Genomic DNA, 19,214 nt, shown 5'->3' with positions numbered 1-19,214 from the left:
CCACCAGCATCTTCACCTGTCTCAGAACTTGTTCCTCATCATTCTTCCTCTTAGACACACCTTCGCATTGATTTATAACCTCAATTTCTTATTGCTTTTCTTTGCTCACAACTACTTAGCAGAAGTTGTTTATTGTGGGCTCAGAAGGAGCCCACAGATTTAATCTTCTTGTTAAGAATTTGACATACAGTATGTCCTATCTTATGCTCACTTGCAAGCAATTTGCACCTTGATTGATATGTTACAGATATTCCGACACATGCCATTCTGGCCTCTGCTGTCACCCCTCAGAGTTCACTGAAACTGCCATCCTCCTGGGGAGAATCCATGTCTGCCTACATACTGACTGTCTCCCAGAGGCGTCTAGTCAGGCACGAGGCCCAATATATGGGATAATATTGATTATAAAGCAGGCTGCTGATGTAAAAATGTGCAATTAGCATCCATTCAGCATTCAGAAAATATGAAATATATGTGGAAGCCTACATTCTAATTAGACAGCAATCATAGACCATATCAATGAATGATAGAGCACACAAGAAGATAACTAATACTATGGAGTAACATCTTTAAGAAGTTAAATTAGGATAAGGACTCTGTAAAGACCTCATAAAGGCCTTGCAACTTTAAATAGTTTTTATGAAAGTTTTAAATAGTTTTCATTGTAAGAAGAACACTTTTGAATAGAATCTTAAGAATGTGAGGAAAGTAAAGTCTTTAATGGTTTTTCCCTGCGCTTAAAAGGAGAACAGCGTGGATACGGAAGGTTGAGATGGGAGTGTGCAGGGAGAGGAATAAAAGGTGAGCTCTGGCCAGAAGTGGTGGCTCATGCTTGTAATCCCAGCACTTTGGGAGGACAAGGCGGGAGGATCACCAGAGATCAGGAGTTCAAGACCAGCCTGCCCAATGTGGTGAAACCCTTTCTCTACTAAAAAAATGCAAAAATTAGCTGGGCATGGTGTGGATGTCTGTAGTCCCAGCTACTTGGGAGGCTGAGGCAGGAGAATCGCTTGAAGCCGGGAGGTGGAGGTTGCCAAGATCTTGCCATTGCGCTCCAGTCTTCCAGCCTGGGGGACAAGAGTGAGATTTTCTCAAAAAAAAAAAAAAAAAAAAAAAAAAGGTGAGCTCTGAGGATTGAGGCAGTGGGAAGGGATGTGTGATGCGGACCTAACTGGACCATTATGAAGTCTGGCCTCACTCTGGATGGCATGGGTGTGAACAGAAGAGTGACATGATTAACATCTGCTTTAAGGTGATCACTCTATCTACTGATGTAAGAACAAAGATGAGAGCAGAGTGAAGAAGGGCAATCATGGCTGGGCACAGTAGCTCATGCCTATAATCCTAGCACTGTGGGAGGCCAAGGCAGGTGGATCACTTGAGGTGGATCATGAGTTTGAGACCACCCTGGCCAAGATGGTGAAACTCTGTCTCTACTAAAAATACAAAAATTAGCCAGGCGTGGTAGCAGGCACCTGTAATCCCAGCTACTTGGGAGGCTGAGGCAAGAGAATCACTTGAACCCGGCAGGCAGAGGTTGCAGTGAGCCGAGATCACGCCACCACACTACAACCTGGCTAACAAGAGCGAACCTCTATCTCAAAAAAACAAAAAAAAAAAAAGGAAGGGCAATGATAGTATCAGCAAGAATAGTTGAAGAACAATTTCCTGAATTTAGGTGGTTTCTACCGGAGTGGTGGCAGTTGAGGTTGTTGGAACTAATTTGAAAAAAAAAAAAAAAAAAAAACAAAACTCTTTCAGCATATTCTCACGAAGTAACAGACAGAAAAAGACAAGATTAGGGGTTGCTTAATGAAAATGATTCTATATTAAAAAAAAAAAAAAAAAAAAAACTTTTGGGAAATATATTGACCAGAACACTACAGCTCTTGGGGAGAGAGTCACTAATGTGGTATAGATTGAGACCTGGACTCTAAGGAGTAGCTGAAGCAAGAACTCAGTACATAGAGGAATGGGAAGGAGATGTTACGATGTTTCTGAACTCTCCAGGCCTCTGGATGTCAAAACAGGCTCTACTTTCCTTATTGGCAGTTTCTGACCAAGGAACCAGAAGAAATGTCTAGGATATTGTCTAGAAACTTCAAAAGACATCCTCCCCTAAAAGTCACTCTTAGACACACTCTAATTTTACTATCTACCTGCAAAGAGACTTAAAGTTTGCATTATCATATCCAGATGTTAGGAGTCCAGATGTTAGGAGAAGACTCAAAAGAAGGGTACAATCACCTGGCAGCTATGGTAACCAGGTAACCTGGGAGTTCTGTCAGGCCCATGGCACTCATGTTCCCTTCTCTACCTCCCTGACTGCTGCTGGGCTTGAGCCACATTGGGAAGTGGTGGGGTCATTTCTCACACGTGGGACCCTGGTCCTCTGCACTTTTCTCATTCTTTTGTCATTATGGTGGCAGCAGCTTTGGCATCAACATGTAGCCTCACTGTGAACATGAAGTCACAGCCCGTGGCAGAACGCATGTTCTACTGCTTCCTCTCCTGGAGTCCCCCAGTATTTCTAACTATTAGTTGGATACTGATTGGAATAAAAGATAACAAAGAACCCCACATCTGTGGTTGGCTCATAGCTTTAGCCATAAACAGGGGTGAATATTATCATATCATGTAAACTCCTGGTCTTACTAGTCATCAGATCCTGGTCTGACCAATGGTCATTGCAGCCAGGGGCTACGAGTATATCTCTTTTGTATGATTTTTAGTATCTGTACCATTGGCTGGATGACATTCACCAGCCTACTTTCAGCCTTTTTTCCTCCTTAAGGTCTTTTGATGGATGGTTAGAGGAATAGACAGGTCTCGAGGCCTAGATTTATCTCCATACAGCTTTTTATCGTACCCCATCCTTTTGCCAAGCGTAGGAAAGATTCCTAGGTTGTCACACATCACAGATCTTTCTTTCACTATCAAACCTGTTCAATTATATTAGTTTTCTAGCACTGTTGTAACCAATTATCACAAACTAGATGACTTAAAACAATAGGAATCTGTATCACAGCTCAGGAGTCAGAAGTCCAAAAGCAAGATGGTGGCAAACTTGATTTTTTTCAGAAGACTCTATGTGAAAATGGGTTCTATTCCTCTCCCCTAGCTTCTGGTGGTTTCTAGCAAACCTTGGCATTCTTTGGCTTATATCTGTGCTACTTCCGTCTCTGTCTCTATTGTCACATGGCTTTCTTTCCCGTGTGTTTGTATGTCCTCTCCTCTTATAAAAACACAGGTCAAGGCCGGGTGCAGTGGCTCATGCCTGTAATCCCAGCACTTTGGGAGGCTGAGGCAGGTGGATCACCTGAGGTCAGGAGATCGAGACCAGCCTGGCCAACATGGTGAAGCCCCATCTCTACTAAAAATATAAAAATTAGCTGGGCGTGGTGGCATATGCCTGTAATCCCAGCTACTCAGGAGACTGAGGCAGGAGAATCGCTTGAACCTGGGAGGCGGGGGTTGCAGTGAGCTGAAATCGCGCCATTGTACTCCAGCCTGGGCGACAGAGCGAAACTCCATCTCAAAAAAAGAAAAAAAACACAGATCTTTAAATTTAGGGCTTGTCTTTATCCAGTATGACCTCATCTTAACTTGATTACACCTGCAAAGATGTAGTTTTCAAATAAGGTCATATTCATACAAGCAAATATATTTTTGTGAAGGGTATAATTCTATCTACTAGAACAAGTATCAAAATGTTACTTACTGCCTACTGAGAGCCACCCTTTTTCCCTTTGCCTCACAGTTTCTTGTCTAAACTGACCTCAGGTTCTGAGAATTGGCATTGTATCATCATGCCACTACTCTGTGGTGCACCCTCTGGCTGACCACAAGCAATAATTGCAGGTTTCTTTTGCCATTTGCACTCATGCAGCTTAACTCCACAGGGGGAATACAGGACAGGAGATATAGCATGCAGGCAGGGCTGCTTCAGGTAAGCTCTCAGTGAGGATTTTTTTTTTTTTTTTTTTTTTTTTAGACAGAGTCTCGCTCTGTTGCCCAGGCTGGAGTGCAGTGGCGCCATCTCGGCTCACTGCAAGCTCTGCCTCCCCTGTTCATGCCATTCTCCTGCCTCAGCCTCCCGAGTAGCTGGGACTACAGGTGCCCACCACCATGCCTGGCTAATTTTTGTATTTTTAGTAGAGACGGGGTTTCACCTTGTTAGCCAGGATGGTCTCGATCTCCTGACCTCGTGATCTGCCAGCCTCAGCCTCCCAAGGTGCTGGGATTACAGGTGTGAGCCACCGCGCCGGGCCTCAGTGAGGATTCTTATGTTGGTACAAGACCACGTGGATGTGTGTGAAACTAACGTAGCTTAGGTAAATCTTACATCAACAGACTGATTCCCTTGTAAAGACCATGAACATAGCTTCCAGGGCCCTACAGAGAATATTTTGTTACAAGAGTCTCAGACCTCTTACAGAAGATGAGGTCTGTGCTTACCAAAAAAATAAAAATGAAATAATATGCCAGGGGATGGCGATGGGGATGTCTTTTTTATAGGAAGGAAGGACTTAAGCCTAATGATATCCCTTTTTTCCCCCACATGTCTAGTCTGACTTCCAATCTTATTTCCTTTACCTCACCCTATTTCCCACCCTCATCTGCTTCTCTCTATTTCTTCTGTTAACTTGTCCTGCATCTTCCCATCCCTGCCCTTACCTCCTATTCATTGGAAAGAGACTGTCACTTTTACTTCATTTAGGAAGTGTCACATATCCAGGTTCCTCTAGGCTCATGTGATGCCAAGGCCTAGGGCTTTTTGCATACCAACCACACATTTAAAAACTTTCGAAGATGTTATGATGCTACATCCTCCATGAACGGGGCATTCACTTACATAACTCCTTCTACCTAAAATATTTGTTTTCTTTCTCATTCTGTGTTCCTTTCTCTTTATTCAGCTTTCATTAAACTCTTGCTTATCCAGCAAGATATCTTGGATTGTTCTCTACTTAGCAAATTATTTGTTTTCTAAAAACCTATACCTCTCTATGATGGTGTTTTTTACACCTTTATAGGTGTAATTTTTACTATTTTACACTTTATGAATGATTATATAATTAGCTTCTATCTTATTTAGGTGACTATTTACTTTATTCTGGCTAATACCATCTGTTCATACTCAACTTTGAATTTTAATCCATTTCCTAGATTTTAATCATGGAAGATAATATGTCTTCAGTGAGAATTTCCAAAATAAACACAGGAATAATTGGCATTCAATTAGTGGATGTGGATTTAACACAGACAGAACTTCATTGCTCCTAAATGTAGTCTCCCGTTATATATTGGGACATCTCTCCCATGACCAACAGCCATCTCCTTGGTATTTCTATTCCTCAATGATCTGACATTGGTATGAATCTGTGATCTATGTGTAATTCAGCTGGTTACACCCCCTGCCCCAACAAATACACACCTTTTGGTTCCTATCAACCTCTATAACATCCTTCATGCCAAGATGAAATCCTACCATCTACAAACACAAGACCCCCTAGAAATTCCCAGCTTATGTGGTTTCCTCCATTTCTACACTCTCATAACACTGGATCCCAATCTACTTCTTTCAGGCTTTACCTCTGCTTTTCTTTGTTTAAATAAGTGGAGTAGCATGGAGACCTCCGAAAGAGACCTCTGAGGATATTATGTTCACTCCAATTCTACCTATTGAATTGGATGATCTTTGTAAGTCATTTAATTTTATTTATTCATCTGAAGAAAGGGAGTACTCTTACTTCTTAAGAATTTTTGAAGGAGGAACAAATAGGCCAAAGTGATTTTTAAATTGTAACTGGTAATGAAATCTCCATATTGTGGTCATTGCTGTTTCTGTGGGTATCTCTGGAAAGTGTGTGAGGGCATGGGAGGATTTTGTGTGGGTGGATGTGTTAGAAGGTGAGCACTTCTTCACTGGAAACCACATCTGGGGTTCCAAAGTTCAGCTATTGAAGAATTTCCAAATAATGGGAAAGAAAAATGAAACACTGATAAAGTTTTAGTCGTCTATGGAGAGACAGGGATTTTTATATATATATATTTATCAAACATTGTGCTTCTCTATGTTCTAAACACTGAGGCTATAGCAGTAAAAAAACAGAAGTGCCTAATCTATGTGTAGATTATATTTTAGAAAGAAGACGTAGACATTTTAAAATAGATAGTGATAATAAGAGAAAGATGGCAAATGTACATTGAATGATGAGTTTGTGGTTGTGCTGTAGTTAAGTTTGTCTTATCAGGCCCTTCTGTGAAGGGACACGTAAGGAGAAAGTTGAAAAATGTATAAACGAAAGTTATGCAAATAGCAACAGGAGGGTAATTCTAGGCTGAGTAATGAACAAGTGCAAAAGCCTTGAGGCATTAACAGCTTGCCCAGACCACTTTCAGCCATTTTTGGTTTCTCTTCCTCATCTTTGTTCTTTGATGTTGCAGTCTTGGCCAGTCTTTGATGTGTGCGCAATTAGAATGCATTTTATTTGTACCATTCTTATACCATCCTTTCAATCTTCTCGGCCATCCAGGGGTCTTTAACCAGAAGAGAGAGGAAAGCCTCAGGAGTTAGGACCAGAAGAAGCCAGGAAAGCAGTGCAATGGCTTCAAAAATCTTGCTTAATGTGCAAGAGGAGGTCACTTGTCCCATCTGCCTGGAGCTGTTGACAGAACCCTTGAGTCTAGGCTGTGGCCACAGCCTCTGCCGAGCCTGCATCACTGTGAGCAACAAGGAGGCAGTGACCAGCCCAGGAGGAAAAAGCAGCTGTCCTGTGTGTGGTACCAGTTACTCATTTGAAAACCTACAAACTAATCGGCATCTGACCAACATAGTGGAGAGACTCAAGGAGGTCAAGTTGAGCTCAGACAATGGGAAGAAGAGAGATCTCTGTGATCATCATGGAGAGAAACTCCTACTCTTCTGTAAGGAGGACAGGAAAGTCATTTGCTGGCTTTGTGAGCGGTCTCAGGAGCACCGTGGTCACCACACAGTCCTCACGGAGGAATTATTCAAGGAATGTCAGGTAGGGCCCTAGATGGAGGGAGTTGGGGCAGAAGATGGTAGTTGGTGGAAAGTCTCACCCTTTCATCCTTCTTTTTTTTTTTTTTTTTTTTTTTTTGAGAAAAAAAAGTCACCTGTCACCCAGGCTGGAGTGCACTGGTGTGATCTCTACTCACTGCAACCTCCGCCCTCCGAGTTCAAGCGATTCTTCTGCCTCAGCCTCCCGAGCAGTTAGGATTATAGGCACCTGCCACCGCGCCCAGCTATTTTTTTGTTTGTTTGTTTGTTGTTTTTTTTTTTTAGTAGAGACGGAGTTTCACCATCTTGGCCAGGCTGGTCTTAAACTCCTAATCTCACAATCCACCCACTTCGGCCTCCCAAAGTGCTGGGATTACAGGCGTAAGCCACCGCCCCCAGCCTTTTTTTTTTTTTTTTTTTGTGAGCAATAAAGGTTTTTAATCACCTGGGTGCAGGCGGACTAAGGCAGAAAAAGGAGCCAGCCCTTTTCATCCTTCTTTACCCCTTGTGGAACCATAATTTTGAGTCCCTTGATCATCTCCATGTATATCTTTCACGCTGTGCTCAGCTTCCAATGCCTGGGGTACATTCCTATGAATTCCTTTCATTTACATAACAGATGATCCTAGAGTACAGTCTCTTAGCCTAGAGTGAGAGATTTTTGTTTTGTTTTTTGCTTTTTCATTGTATAGGTGATAAGTTCCTTCCCAAAGTTAGCTCTCTTGCTTCTCTAAGCAGGATAATTGCTCAGGAACATTGTGGATTGAACGAGGAAAGAGCATTGATAAGAGGAAAGGACTTTCCTTTCTGCAGGGTAAATACTTACTCTAAGGAAAGAGAGAATCAGGCTACTCCTTTTGAGGGGTATTGATTTTCATCACAATGAATAAACGATACATTCATCTCCTCAAATTTTTCCCCATGTCATAGATTCTAATCACCAGCTTCACAGTTTCTGTAAATTGATTTTTTTCTGGCATCAACTTGATTTTTTCTCTGTTGTCCTCTATCCAGATACTGAGAAAGCTTATAGCTTGACTCTAGTGTGATTCCCTTCTCCTAGGGGAAACTCCAGGCAGTCCTCAAGAGGCTGAAGAAGGAGGAACAGGAAGCTGAGAAGCTAGAAGCTGACATCAGAGAAGAGAAAACTTCCTGGAAGGCAAGAGGAGACTCTGAAGGATTTCTAAGACAGGAATCTTGACAGGACCTTAATCCGAGGAGGCCTCATCCTTTTATTCCTTGACATTGCATGAGTCCTGAAGCCATTTGATTAGTTCTCTTCTCTGTCCTGTCCCTGTTGGGGGTGGAGGCTAGAAAGTGGACATGTTACAATTACACACACATACTGGAACTAAGCACAAAGATGGACTCTATGACGAGGAAGGCTAGCAAATACTGTGTTCCATTGCTCTTTTCCTATGAGGCTCTACTACTTCTGGTGAAAGACACTATATAAAGGACTACAGTTTTCCTCAAGATTCAAATTAGGAGTGTAGTAAGGCAGGCACTCATGAATATCCAGGAAAGTGGTCTAGAAGCTAAGCCTTATGTTTTACATTTTGTCTGAGGGTTAGCCTAGATAAGACAGTTTGAGGTCATTGTTTTGGCAAGTACTGAAAGGAAAATAGTAGGAAAAAATAGCTTCCCTCTAAGTCCCTCTATTGCTTCTACTCCTTGCTGATTTGAACTCCCTGAAAAAAAAATCTATATATAGATAATATAGGTATATATATATACAGATAATATAAATACACACACACGTGTGTGTGTGTGTGTGTGTGTGTGTATTTCCCTACTGCCTCCTAATCCCTTGCACAATAGGCCCTTAGCCTGACAAACTTATTACATCTCTCTCTTGTCCATCCTTGCAGTATCAGGTACAAACTGAGAGACAAAGGATACAAACAGAATTTGATCAGCTTAGAAGCATCCTAAATAGTGAGGAGCAGAGAGAGCTGCAAAGATTGGAAGAAGAGGAAAAGAAGAGGCTGGATAAGTTTGCAGAGGCTGAGGATGGGCTAGTTCAGCAGAAGCAGTTGGTGAGAGAGCTAATCTCAGATGTGGAGTGTCGGAGTCAGTGGTCAGCAATGGAGCTGCTACAGGTAAGAAGGTTCACTCAATCTGAGATTCTGGGAACACAGTTCCCTTCTGTGTCCTTGCGTTCTCATGCTGGTGGTGACACTAAGGGGTTTCTTTGGCCTTGCAGTGCTGCCTTGTCATCCATTCTAGATGTCATGGACATGAATAACATTTTTGTTAATTTATGAAGTAAGGGAATACATTTTACCTTGCAGAGAAGATCCATGATATCTAGTTATAGTCTCTAGGCCCCTGTTATATGGGATCTAGTGTCAGGCATTCACCAGACTTCTCTTTACTCGGATTAGTCACAGGTAAACACATGGATTTTCAGGTTTAAGAGCATACACATTTAAGAAATGTGTTCTATTTAAGTTTAAAATATGCTTTTTTTTTTCCCATGAGTCACTGTTCTTTAATTTCTCTCAGAAGTTAGACAGTTTTAAGGGTATAAGAAGTACATATATTTTGAAAAATTTATCCCTAAGAATTTTACATTTGTTGACAGTATTCTAAGTTGTACTTTTTTTTTTAAATTTATTTATTATTATTATACTTTAAGTTCTAGGGTACATGTGCATAACGTGCAGGTTTGTTACATATGTATACTTGTGCCATGTTGGTGTGCTGCACCCATCAACTCGTCAGCACCCATCAACTCGTCATTTACATCAGGTATAACTCCCAATGCAATCCCTCCCCTCTCCCTCCCCCCTCCCCTTGTAAATGTTCCCTGTTAATTTTTTTTTTTTTTTTTTGAGGCGGAGTCTTGCTCTGTCGCCCAGGCTGGAGTGCAGTAGCATGATCTCGACTCACTGCAAGCTCCGCCTCTCGGGTTCACGCCATTTTCCTGCCTAGCCTCCCAAGTAGGTGGGACTACAAGTGCCCGCCACCATGCCTGGTTAACTTTTTTTGTATTTTTAGTAGAGATGGGGTTTCACCGTGCTAGCCAGTATGGTCTTGATCTCCTGACCTCATGATCCGCCCGCCTCGGCCTCCCAAAGTGCTGGGATTACAGGCCTGAGCCACCGCGCCCAGCCCCCTGTCAATTTTTTTAAAACATAAAGTGATAGAATATTGAGCCTTTTGGGGAGATAGATGGACAAATATATAGACAGACAGTGCTTTCCTTTCTTTGCTGAATTTCCAAATATTTCCTTTTTAAGATTTGGATCGAAGCAGGAGAGTAACTGATTTTCATTTGTTGAATTGTTTCCTTTGTCTCTGGTGCTTATATCCCAGCTTTTTAAAAATTCCTTTCTCCTTTTGTCTTCTTTTCTTGTTTAAATTTAAGATTACTCTGGAACAGAAGTTCCTAAACATATTTTACACTCATTAGTATGGCTATAATAAAAAAAAAGATGGACAATACCAAGTGTTGGGGAATATGTGAAGAAATTGAAAGCTTCTTGAATTGCTAGTAGAGATGTACAATAGTAAAGCTACTTAGAAAAACTGCTTGGCAGTTGCTCAACAACGTAAAGAGAGTTCTCATGTGGCCTAGCCATTCCATTCCTACCTATATACCTAGAAGAACTGAATACATATATCTGTGCATAAACTTATATATGAAAGTTCACAGCAGTATTGTTCAAAAATAAAAACAACTCAAATCTCCTTAACTGATGAATGAATAAGCAAAATGTGTTATATCCAAACAATGTAATATTGTTTAGCTATGAAAAATAATGAATTAATAATACATGCTATGACATGGATGCACCTTGAAAACATTATAAATGAAAGAAGGCAAGCACAAAGTTCTTTTTTGTATGATTCAATTTATATGAATTATACTTACAGACGTAAGTAGCAAATCCATAATATAGAAACGAGATTAGTGGTTGCCAGGGCTCTGGGGAAGAATTAATAGGAAGTAATTGCTAATTAGTGTACAATTTCTATTTGTAGAGATGAAAATGATCTGGATTAACTGTGAAACGATGGTTGCACTACATTGTGAATATATTAAAACCTGTTAAATTGTGCACTGTAAAGGGCAAATCTTATGGTATTTGAACTACATCTCAGTAAAAACAAAAGCAAAAAGGTTCTGTAGGCCCTTTTTTACGGTTCTTCCTTAAGCTCTTCACAACCCTTTGAATCGCCACCTTCACAAAAGAACACTGTGTTTATGTCATTTGTCCACGCATTTGTCCTATTTAAGTCAGTCTTAGTTGCTATTTAGTCACTTGGAATTTAAAAATTATTGGTAGATCAAAAACTATAAATGCTGTGGGATTAACATTTCACATCTAGATGTTAGCTTCAAAGAATGGCAAATGGAAAACTAAGGAACTTATTCTTTTATCTGAGTAGGGACTTTGGCTATTCCTCTCAATATGTTAAGATGTATGCTGTTGTATTTGTGGTATTTCCCCTCCACAGTCCTGTCTCCTGAGAGTTGCTGTAACAGCTTTCTTTCTATATGGATTCTTATGACAGTGACTGGGATGGATGGTGTTATCATATATCCATTGTTTGTTTCCTGGAGGGACTGATGTTCTTTGCATAAGAGCTACATTCAACACTTACTGCCGAAGAATGATCTAGACAGAAAGATGCTAAACTTGAAAATTGATGCAAAAGTTAGATGAGATTTTAGGTTATTTCCCTTATAAAAGAGATACTTTGATTTTTAATGCTTTATGTAATAGTTTTATTATATTTGACCATTTTTATTTTTGAAAGAATGGAATGGTAGGTAGCTAAATGAGGGAATGAAGATGGCAGTTATTATTATTTTTAAAACTTTTTTTCAGATTTTTTAAAATTTTAGATTCAGGGGCACATGTACAGGTTTCTTATCAGGGTCTATTGCACAATGCTAGGGTTTGGGCTTCATGGTACTCATTATTTTTGTCTTGTCAATATCCATTCCCCGTTTTTCTGGTAACAACACCTGGAATTACTCTTGAAAGAAAGACTAGCATGTCTATTTCTATGCTTGTACTTGTTTAGACCTGAGAAAATCAGCACTATCGAGGATGAATGAGTTAATTATGTGTAAATCAGTGTATCCAACCCTTACGTCCCTACCAGCCACACTGTGATAATTTATTATTATTATTATTATTTTTTTTTTTTTTTTTTTTGAGACGGAGTCTTGCTTTGTCGCCCAGGCTGGAGTGCAGTGGCGCGATCTCTGCTCACTGCAAGCTCTGCCTCCCGGGTTCACGCCATTCTCCTGCCTCAGCCTCCCGAGTAGCTGGGACTACAGGCGCCCGCCACCTCGCCCGGCTAATTTTTTGTATTTTTAGTAGAGATGGGGTTTCACCGTGTTAGCCAGGATGGTCTTGATCTCCTGACCTCGTGATCCGCCCGCCTCGGCCTCCCAAAGTACTGGGATTACAGGCATGAGCCACCGCGCCCGGCCACTGTGGTTATTTTAAGTTGGGCATCTGACCCAATCCTGAATGCTTGTGGGTGACAAAATTGTACTATCATTACAGTGAAGAGAAGTTGTCCCTTGTAGCAGAAAATAATACCAGTGAAGATAATTCAAATAAAAAGATTCAAGTTGCTATCAATTAAAATCTGAGAATACAGTCAAAATATAGGGAAGAAATGAGAATTAATAGGCACAGAGAGGCCAGAATTTTGACAGAGGTTTGAGCTTCCAGAGCCATCTGTGACTAAAGTAATACCTGTCTGGCCACAACCCTTACTTTCTTTCCAGTTAAGGCAATTTTAGTTGTTGAACAACAAAACTATACTAATAAAGAGAGCAAACCCATTTATTTGGTTGTACAGCAGCTGGTGTCATGAAAGAGTAAGGCCAAATATATTGGTACATCTTGCTCAAAACAAAGTAACCCATAGTGGTGATGATGGGGGAATGCAGATGACTAACAGAAATTAAGGATGGACTGCCTTGATAAAATGTTTTAGTGTCTGGGACAGGGACTGAGTGAATATTGATACCATTTTGACGATAGGGCATAAGAAAGGAAACATGGTTGGTGAATAGCTTATGTTTTAGATATTCTTAGTTACTAGTGCCCGTTTTTTCTTCTTTGCGGAATGTAGTATTGTACCTGTACAGAATGAAGTCTAGCTGCTTTTTCTCATGGTCTAATAATGAGAGGCAGACAGACTTGGAAAAGAAGGGGGTTTATTTTTTCAACTGGTTACAAGGAGAAAGTTGGAGTAACTTATCAGACCAACTCAGAGTTACAAGATTTTTTTCTGGAGCTTATATACATTTTAAGCTCTATGCCTTCGTGTGGGAGTGCACCTACAAGCAGGAGTGTGTTATTCAATTTATATCTATCTTTAACTAGGGTTTGAGGTCTAGAGAGTTTTCTCTAGAATCTTGGAAAGTTTCTTAATCTTAAATGGGCCCTGGTACAAGGTGTATGTGTAAGAATGCTTTTATTATTCGATCAGACTTTAGGGTATGAGAAAACCCAGGCAGGGTCTTTAAAGGGTTTGCTTTCGCATTTCAGCCCTGGTACTCAGGCACCAGCTTTTCCAATTCTTTAATGTTTAACTTATGCATTCATCAAAATTATAGTAAAGGGATAAGGGAAACTGATTGTTCTGGTTGCTGATGGAAACCTGACCTGCCACAGTATTATAGAAACATGATTACAGATAAAAGACAATGATTAGATATGTAAAGGCTGACAAAAAACAGCACCTATATATGAGCTAAAATTAAGATTAGAGGCTGGGCGCGGTGGCTCACACCTGTAATCCCAGCACTTTGGGAGACTGAGGTGGGTGGGTCATGAGGTCAGGAGATCAAGACCATCCTGGCTAACATGGTGAAACCCCATCTGTACTAAAAATACAAAAAATTAACTGGGCGTGGTGGCATGTGCCTGTAGTCCCAGGTACTTGGGAGGCTGAGGCAGGAGAATCACTTGAACCGGGGAGGTGGAGGTTGCAGTAAGCCAAGGTTGCACTACTGCACTCCAGCCTGGGTGACAGAGTGAGACTCCATCTCAAAAAAAAAAAAAAAAAAAAAAAGATTGGAAGAGGTTACGTTTAGGTGGTGGATACAGCAGGACTTTTCTGTCTGTACATAAAACCATGTCATCTGTAAAAAGAGATAGATTTACTACTTTCTTTCCAATATAGATGCTTTTTTAAAAATTAGTTTTTATTGGTACTTAATAAGTATATATATTTATGGGGTACATAGATTTTGGCAAAGGTGTATACAATGCATAATAATTACATCAGTCCATCAGGGTAAATGAGGTATATCCATCACCTCAAGCGTTTATCATTTCTTTGTGTTACCAACATTCAGATTATACTATTTTAATTATTTTAAATGCGTAATAAATTATTTTTGACTATAGTCACCCTGTTGTGGTATCAAATACTAAATCTTATTCATTCTATCTAATTGCCAACATAGAGCCTTTTATTTCTTTTCTGTGACTAACTGCCCTGACTAGAACCTCCAAAACCATGTTAAATAGAAGCAGTGAGAGCAGACATCCTTGTCTTTTCTGATCTTTGGGAAAAAGCATTCAGTTTTTCACCACAAAGTATGATGTTAGCTGTAGGTTTTTCATAGATGTGTTTCATCAGGCTCAGGGACCTGTCTTCTATTCCAAGTTTGTTACCATTCCTGTTTTTTTTTTTTTTTAATGAAAGTGTGCTGAATTTTGCTGAATGCTTTTTTTTTCATGTCTATTGAGATCATCATGTGGTTTTTATCCTTTATTTTATTAATATGGTATATTACATCAATTGATTTTTTTATGTTGAACCAACCTTGCATTTCTGGGATAAATTCTACTTGACCATCAGGTATAATCTTTTTGCTGGATTGCCAGATTTGATTTTCTTATATTTTTGTTGAAGAATTTTATATTTATATTCATAAGAGATATTGGCCTATGGTTTTCTTTTCTTGTGATGTCTTTGGTTCTTTTATCAGGGTTCTTTTATCAGGGTAGGATGAGCCTCATGTAGTGAATTAGGAAGTGTTCCCTGCTCTTCTATATTTTTGAAATAATTTATGAAGTTTTGATATTATTTTTAAACCTTTAGCAGAATTCTCCAGTGAAGCCATCTGGGTAAGGCCTTTTCTCTGTAGGAAGTCTTTGATTTCCAACTTAATATCTTAACATGTTTTAGGCCTATTCATATTTTCTATGTGTTCTTTAATCAATATTGATAGTTTCTGTATTTCTAGGAATTTGTCTATTTCATTTCGATTATCTAATTTGTTGGCATACAGTTGTTCATCATTTTTATAATCCTTTTAATTTCCATAAGGTCAGTAGTAATATCCCATCTTTCATTCCCGATTTTTTTTTTCTTGGTGTGTCTAGCTAAACGTTTGCCAATTTTGTTGACATTTTCATATAACTCACTTCTGATTTTTCCATTTTTTTTCTATGGTTCTTTCTTTCATTAGTCTTACGCTAGTCTTTATACACTTTGACTCATGTTTTCTCTTTTCTTTCTAGGACATGAGTGGAATCATGAAATGGTGCGTATGGGTGGCCAGGAGTGGTGCTTGTGAGTTATAAAGAAGTGTTTGTAGCTATTAGAGTTATTTGGTGGTCAACAAAAAAATCTCCCAGAGCAGTAAAATTTGGATGTAACTTTATCTTAAATTGCTGGTCCCAGATGAGTATTTGAGAATGCCATAACTACTGAGAATGGACTCGATCCTTTAATAGTAAATTCAGTGATTGAAGTTCAGAGCTACAGCCAGAAAGGATATTAAGGATGAGAGCTTTTACTGTCAGACTTCTGTGACTTCACTTGTTTAATTCATCCTCTGTCCCTGCATCCAGCCCTGGATCTTTTATTTTATATGTGTTTGTCATATCACATGGAGGGCCTTGTCAAATCCTAAAATAGGGCATGGAGACAGCTCCTTTATATTTACTTTGCTTACTTAGAAATAGAAGGTACCAGATCATTATGCAAGGTTCTCTTTAGATTTCCAAAAGCAGACTCGAGCCTCAGGATGGTAGCTTTGACTCTGATGACGATAATTGATCTCTGCCTGTTCACACACTTTAGAAGCTCCTACGGAAAAGTGTAGTCCTTGTTCCTTATGTTTACCATTGCCAACCTACTTGGAAACATCATGTTTCTTACAAACAGATAAAATTCTAACATTTTTACTTAGGTGGTCATAACTTCTCCTTTGCCAAGTGTTCATGTTTCCCAGAGAATCCGAAATCTCAAATGTGGGCCATCCCACTGGAGTTCAGGCTTTGAACTAGGGCACAGGCTCATAGGATTTCCCTACAGAGCCCCACATCACAGTCAGGATCTACAGCGCAGAATACTACATCTCTGGCCCCTCCCAGAAGACCCACTGAGATGCAGTGAGTTTGCCACATATCACTTACCATTTCTACAGGTAGCAAAGTATTTTCCTATGCATTGTTTTATCCAATTTTTTATTATTTCCATTAGAGATCAAAGGAGGGTTTAATATTTTATTTTTAAGGAAGAAACTGTACTTTCAAAAAATGAAGACCTTCCCAAGGCCACCCAGAGGATAAGAGGGAAAGTAGACACAGTCACATTTCTTCTGGATCCAGGGTCAGGCTCTCCCTTCTCCACCTCCTCAGGCTAAGGGAGAGGGATTCAAGTGCATCAGTGATGTGAAGGAGATGAAACCAGTGATGTGGGAGGGATGGACGCAGGATGAAAGATGTGGGGGTCAGACAATTTTTATCATTCCTAGGAGTGAGATCTGGAGGCTGAAAAAGCCAAAAAAGGTTTCCAAGAAACTGAAGACTGTATTCCGTGCTCCAGATCTGAGTAGGATGCTGCAAATGTTTAGAGGTGAGGAGAAGCATAGACTGTGGATGTGGGATTGTTGTGGTGTCAGGTAATAAACTGTCTAGGTGGGATAACTTAAAATTGAGGACAGAGAGAGGAGGGAGGTCAGAAAAAAAGCAATATTCTGTGATGAAGAGGATACATTTATATGTAAGGAAAAGTGGCTAGGTCTTTGGTTTATCTTTTAATTCACTAGCTCACAGCTTCACGGTATTCCCTTCCCCTGTCCCTACTCCAAAGAATATATAGGTATCAGTGCTTACTCCTTTGTTTCTAATCACCATCACTGAATCTTTTATTATTTCAGAACTGACAGCTGTCCGATGCTACTGGGGTAAGAAAAAGTTACCGTCTTTAAATAACTGTGTTCCATTTACCTTCCAGAAGTTTATGGTTTCAATGATATCTTCTGATCTTAGCCTCATGCATTCTTAGCACCTCCCAAAACATTTGCCTAATGCATTTCTCCAGTGTTTTACCCCTCCCACAATTTCATCAATGCAAGTTTTTCAGTCACCTCTCAAGTTCCTTCATCACAATGTCACTAGATAAACTACTCCGTATCTGTCACCTAGTCATATATATCACATAGATGATTATATTCATATATATACACATTTTTTTTTTCTTGCAGCGGATGTCACACTGAATTCAGTCAACCTAAATTTGAATCTTGTCCTTTCAGAAGATCAGAGACAAGTGATATCTGTGCCAATTTGGCCTTTTCAGTGTTATAATTATGGTGTCTTGGGATCCCAATATTTCTCCTCTGGGAAACATTACTGGGAAGTGGATGTGTCCAAGAAAACTGCCTGGATCTTGGGAGTATATTGTAGAACATATTCCCGCAATATAAAGTATGTTGTTAGAAGATGTGCAAATCATCAAAATGTTTACTCCAAATACAGACCTTTATTTGGCTACTGGGTTATAGGGTTACAGAATAAATGTAAGTATAGTGCCTTTGAGGAGTCTTTGTCCTCTGATCCTGAGGTTTTGACTCTCTCCATGGCTGTGCCTCCCTGCCGTGTTGGGGTTTTCCTAGACTATGAAGCAGGTATAGTCTCATTTTTCAATGTCACAAGCCATGGCTCCCTCATTTACAAGTTCTCTAAATGTTGCTTTTCTCAGCCTGTTTATCCATATTTCAATCCTTGGAACTGTCCAGCTCCCATGACGCTATGCCCACCAAGCTCTTGAATTTTCTCATTTCTTCACCTACAACTCTTTGTCTTGACTTATCTCCTGCAACTGACTCATCTGCAACATTCAGACCATTGCTTCCTTGTGGTTTCCCTTCTTTAGAACTTCTACTCATCTTTGAGATGTACAGTATATTTGGCTTGAGTTATGAGAGATGCTTATTTATTCATTTACTCTTTTTCATATTTTCAGAGAAAGTTACCTAATCCCTCCTAAAGACACAGTAGTATTGGTATAACATCCTTGCCTTCCCATTTGTCCGTATTTTGCTTTACCACTGATGTGAAGAGGCCCAAAGCCTGTTAGCCACCATCCATGCTACCTAGGTAGTCCATAGGAACCACCCTGATGACCACCACCACCATCAACTAAAGGTTCTTGGAGGGTATGTCAGTGTTTTGCTCAGGATATCCCAGATATATCAAGGAATTAAGGAGAGGAAAATACAAGCAATATGTGTATTCAGAGTGAAGATTTTATGTCCAGAGTATTTGAGCTCTAACCCTGTCTCTTGTTTTCTAACCATGATGAATACTTTCTCAGTTTCTTTTTCCTGAAATATAAATTGGGATTTAAGAATGTACTTAACTATTAAAATCATTGTGTAAAACTAAGTGTCTCTGAATGTAATGCACTAATTTAGTGTCTGGAACATAATAAATATTTGCTCTCATGATTACTAAAAAGTGTGAGCTGTGGTAATGTCCTGTGCAATAGTTTTGTGACCTTCAGAGGAATAGTAGTTGATTTTACTGAAGTCTCATTTTTCAAGTTCCCAGACTCCACTGTCAAGACCACTCCAATTTTAGTTTTGTTTTATAGAACTTTTTATACTGAGAGTAGGACTGTTCTTTTTCAATTGTACATATTTAAGATATATATACTATTATGTTTTGATATACAATTTCATGGTAAAGTGATTACTACAGCCAAGTAAATTAATATATCCACTATATCATATAGTTACTGTGTGTGTGTGGGGGGGGGGTGGTGGTGGCAAGTGCATTTAAAATCTACTTTCTTAGTAAATTCCCAGTATACAATACAATGTTAACTATAATCCTTGATATAGTTGGGATTTTTATCCTGCCCAAATCTCATGTTGAAATGTAATCCCCAATGTTGGATGTGG

The 19,214-nt window shown here is 39.7% G+C and overlaps 1 protein-coding gene across 1 annotated transcript; it reads left to right on the top strand.

Moving 5' to 3' along the window:
* Positions 1-6,397: 6,397 nt before the first annotated feature.
* On the top strand, positions 6,398-18,768 carry TRIM34 (tripartite motif containing 34). The gene is made up of 7 exons (XM_025355632.1): positions 6,398-7,031; positions 8,091-8,186; positions 8,899-9,129; positions 15,541-15,563; positions 16,782-16,882; positions 17,187-17,213; positions 17,514-18,768. The coding sequence occupies exons 1-7, from the start codon at positions 6,609-6,611 to the stop codon at positions 18,077-18,079; spliced, it is 1,467 nt and encodes a 488-aa protein (XP_025211417.1). The 5' UTR covers positions 6,398-6,608; the 3' UTR covers positions 18,080-18,768.
* The last annotated feature ends 446 nt before the right edge of the window (positions 18,769-19,214 follow it).

This window comes from Theropithecus gelada, chromosome 14, assembly GCF_003255815.1.
Source record: "Theropithecus gelada isolate Dixy chromosome 14, Tgel_1.0, whole genome shotgun sequence".
In the NCBI taxonomy this organism is placed as follows: Eukaryota; Metazoa; Chordata; class Mammalia; order Primates; family Cercopithecidae; genus Theropithecus; species Theropithecus gelada.
This window is presented reverse-complemented; position numbering and strand designations above follow the sequence as displayed.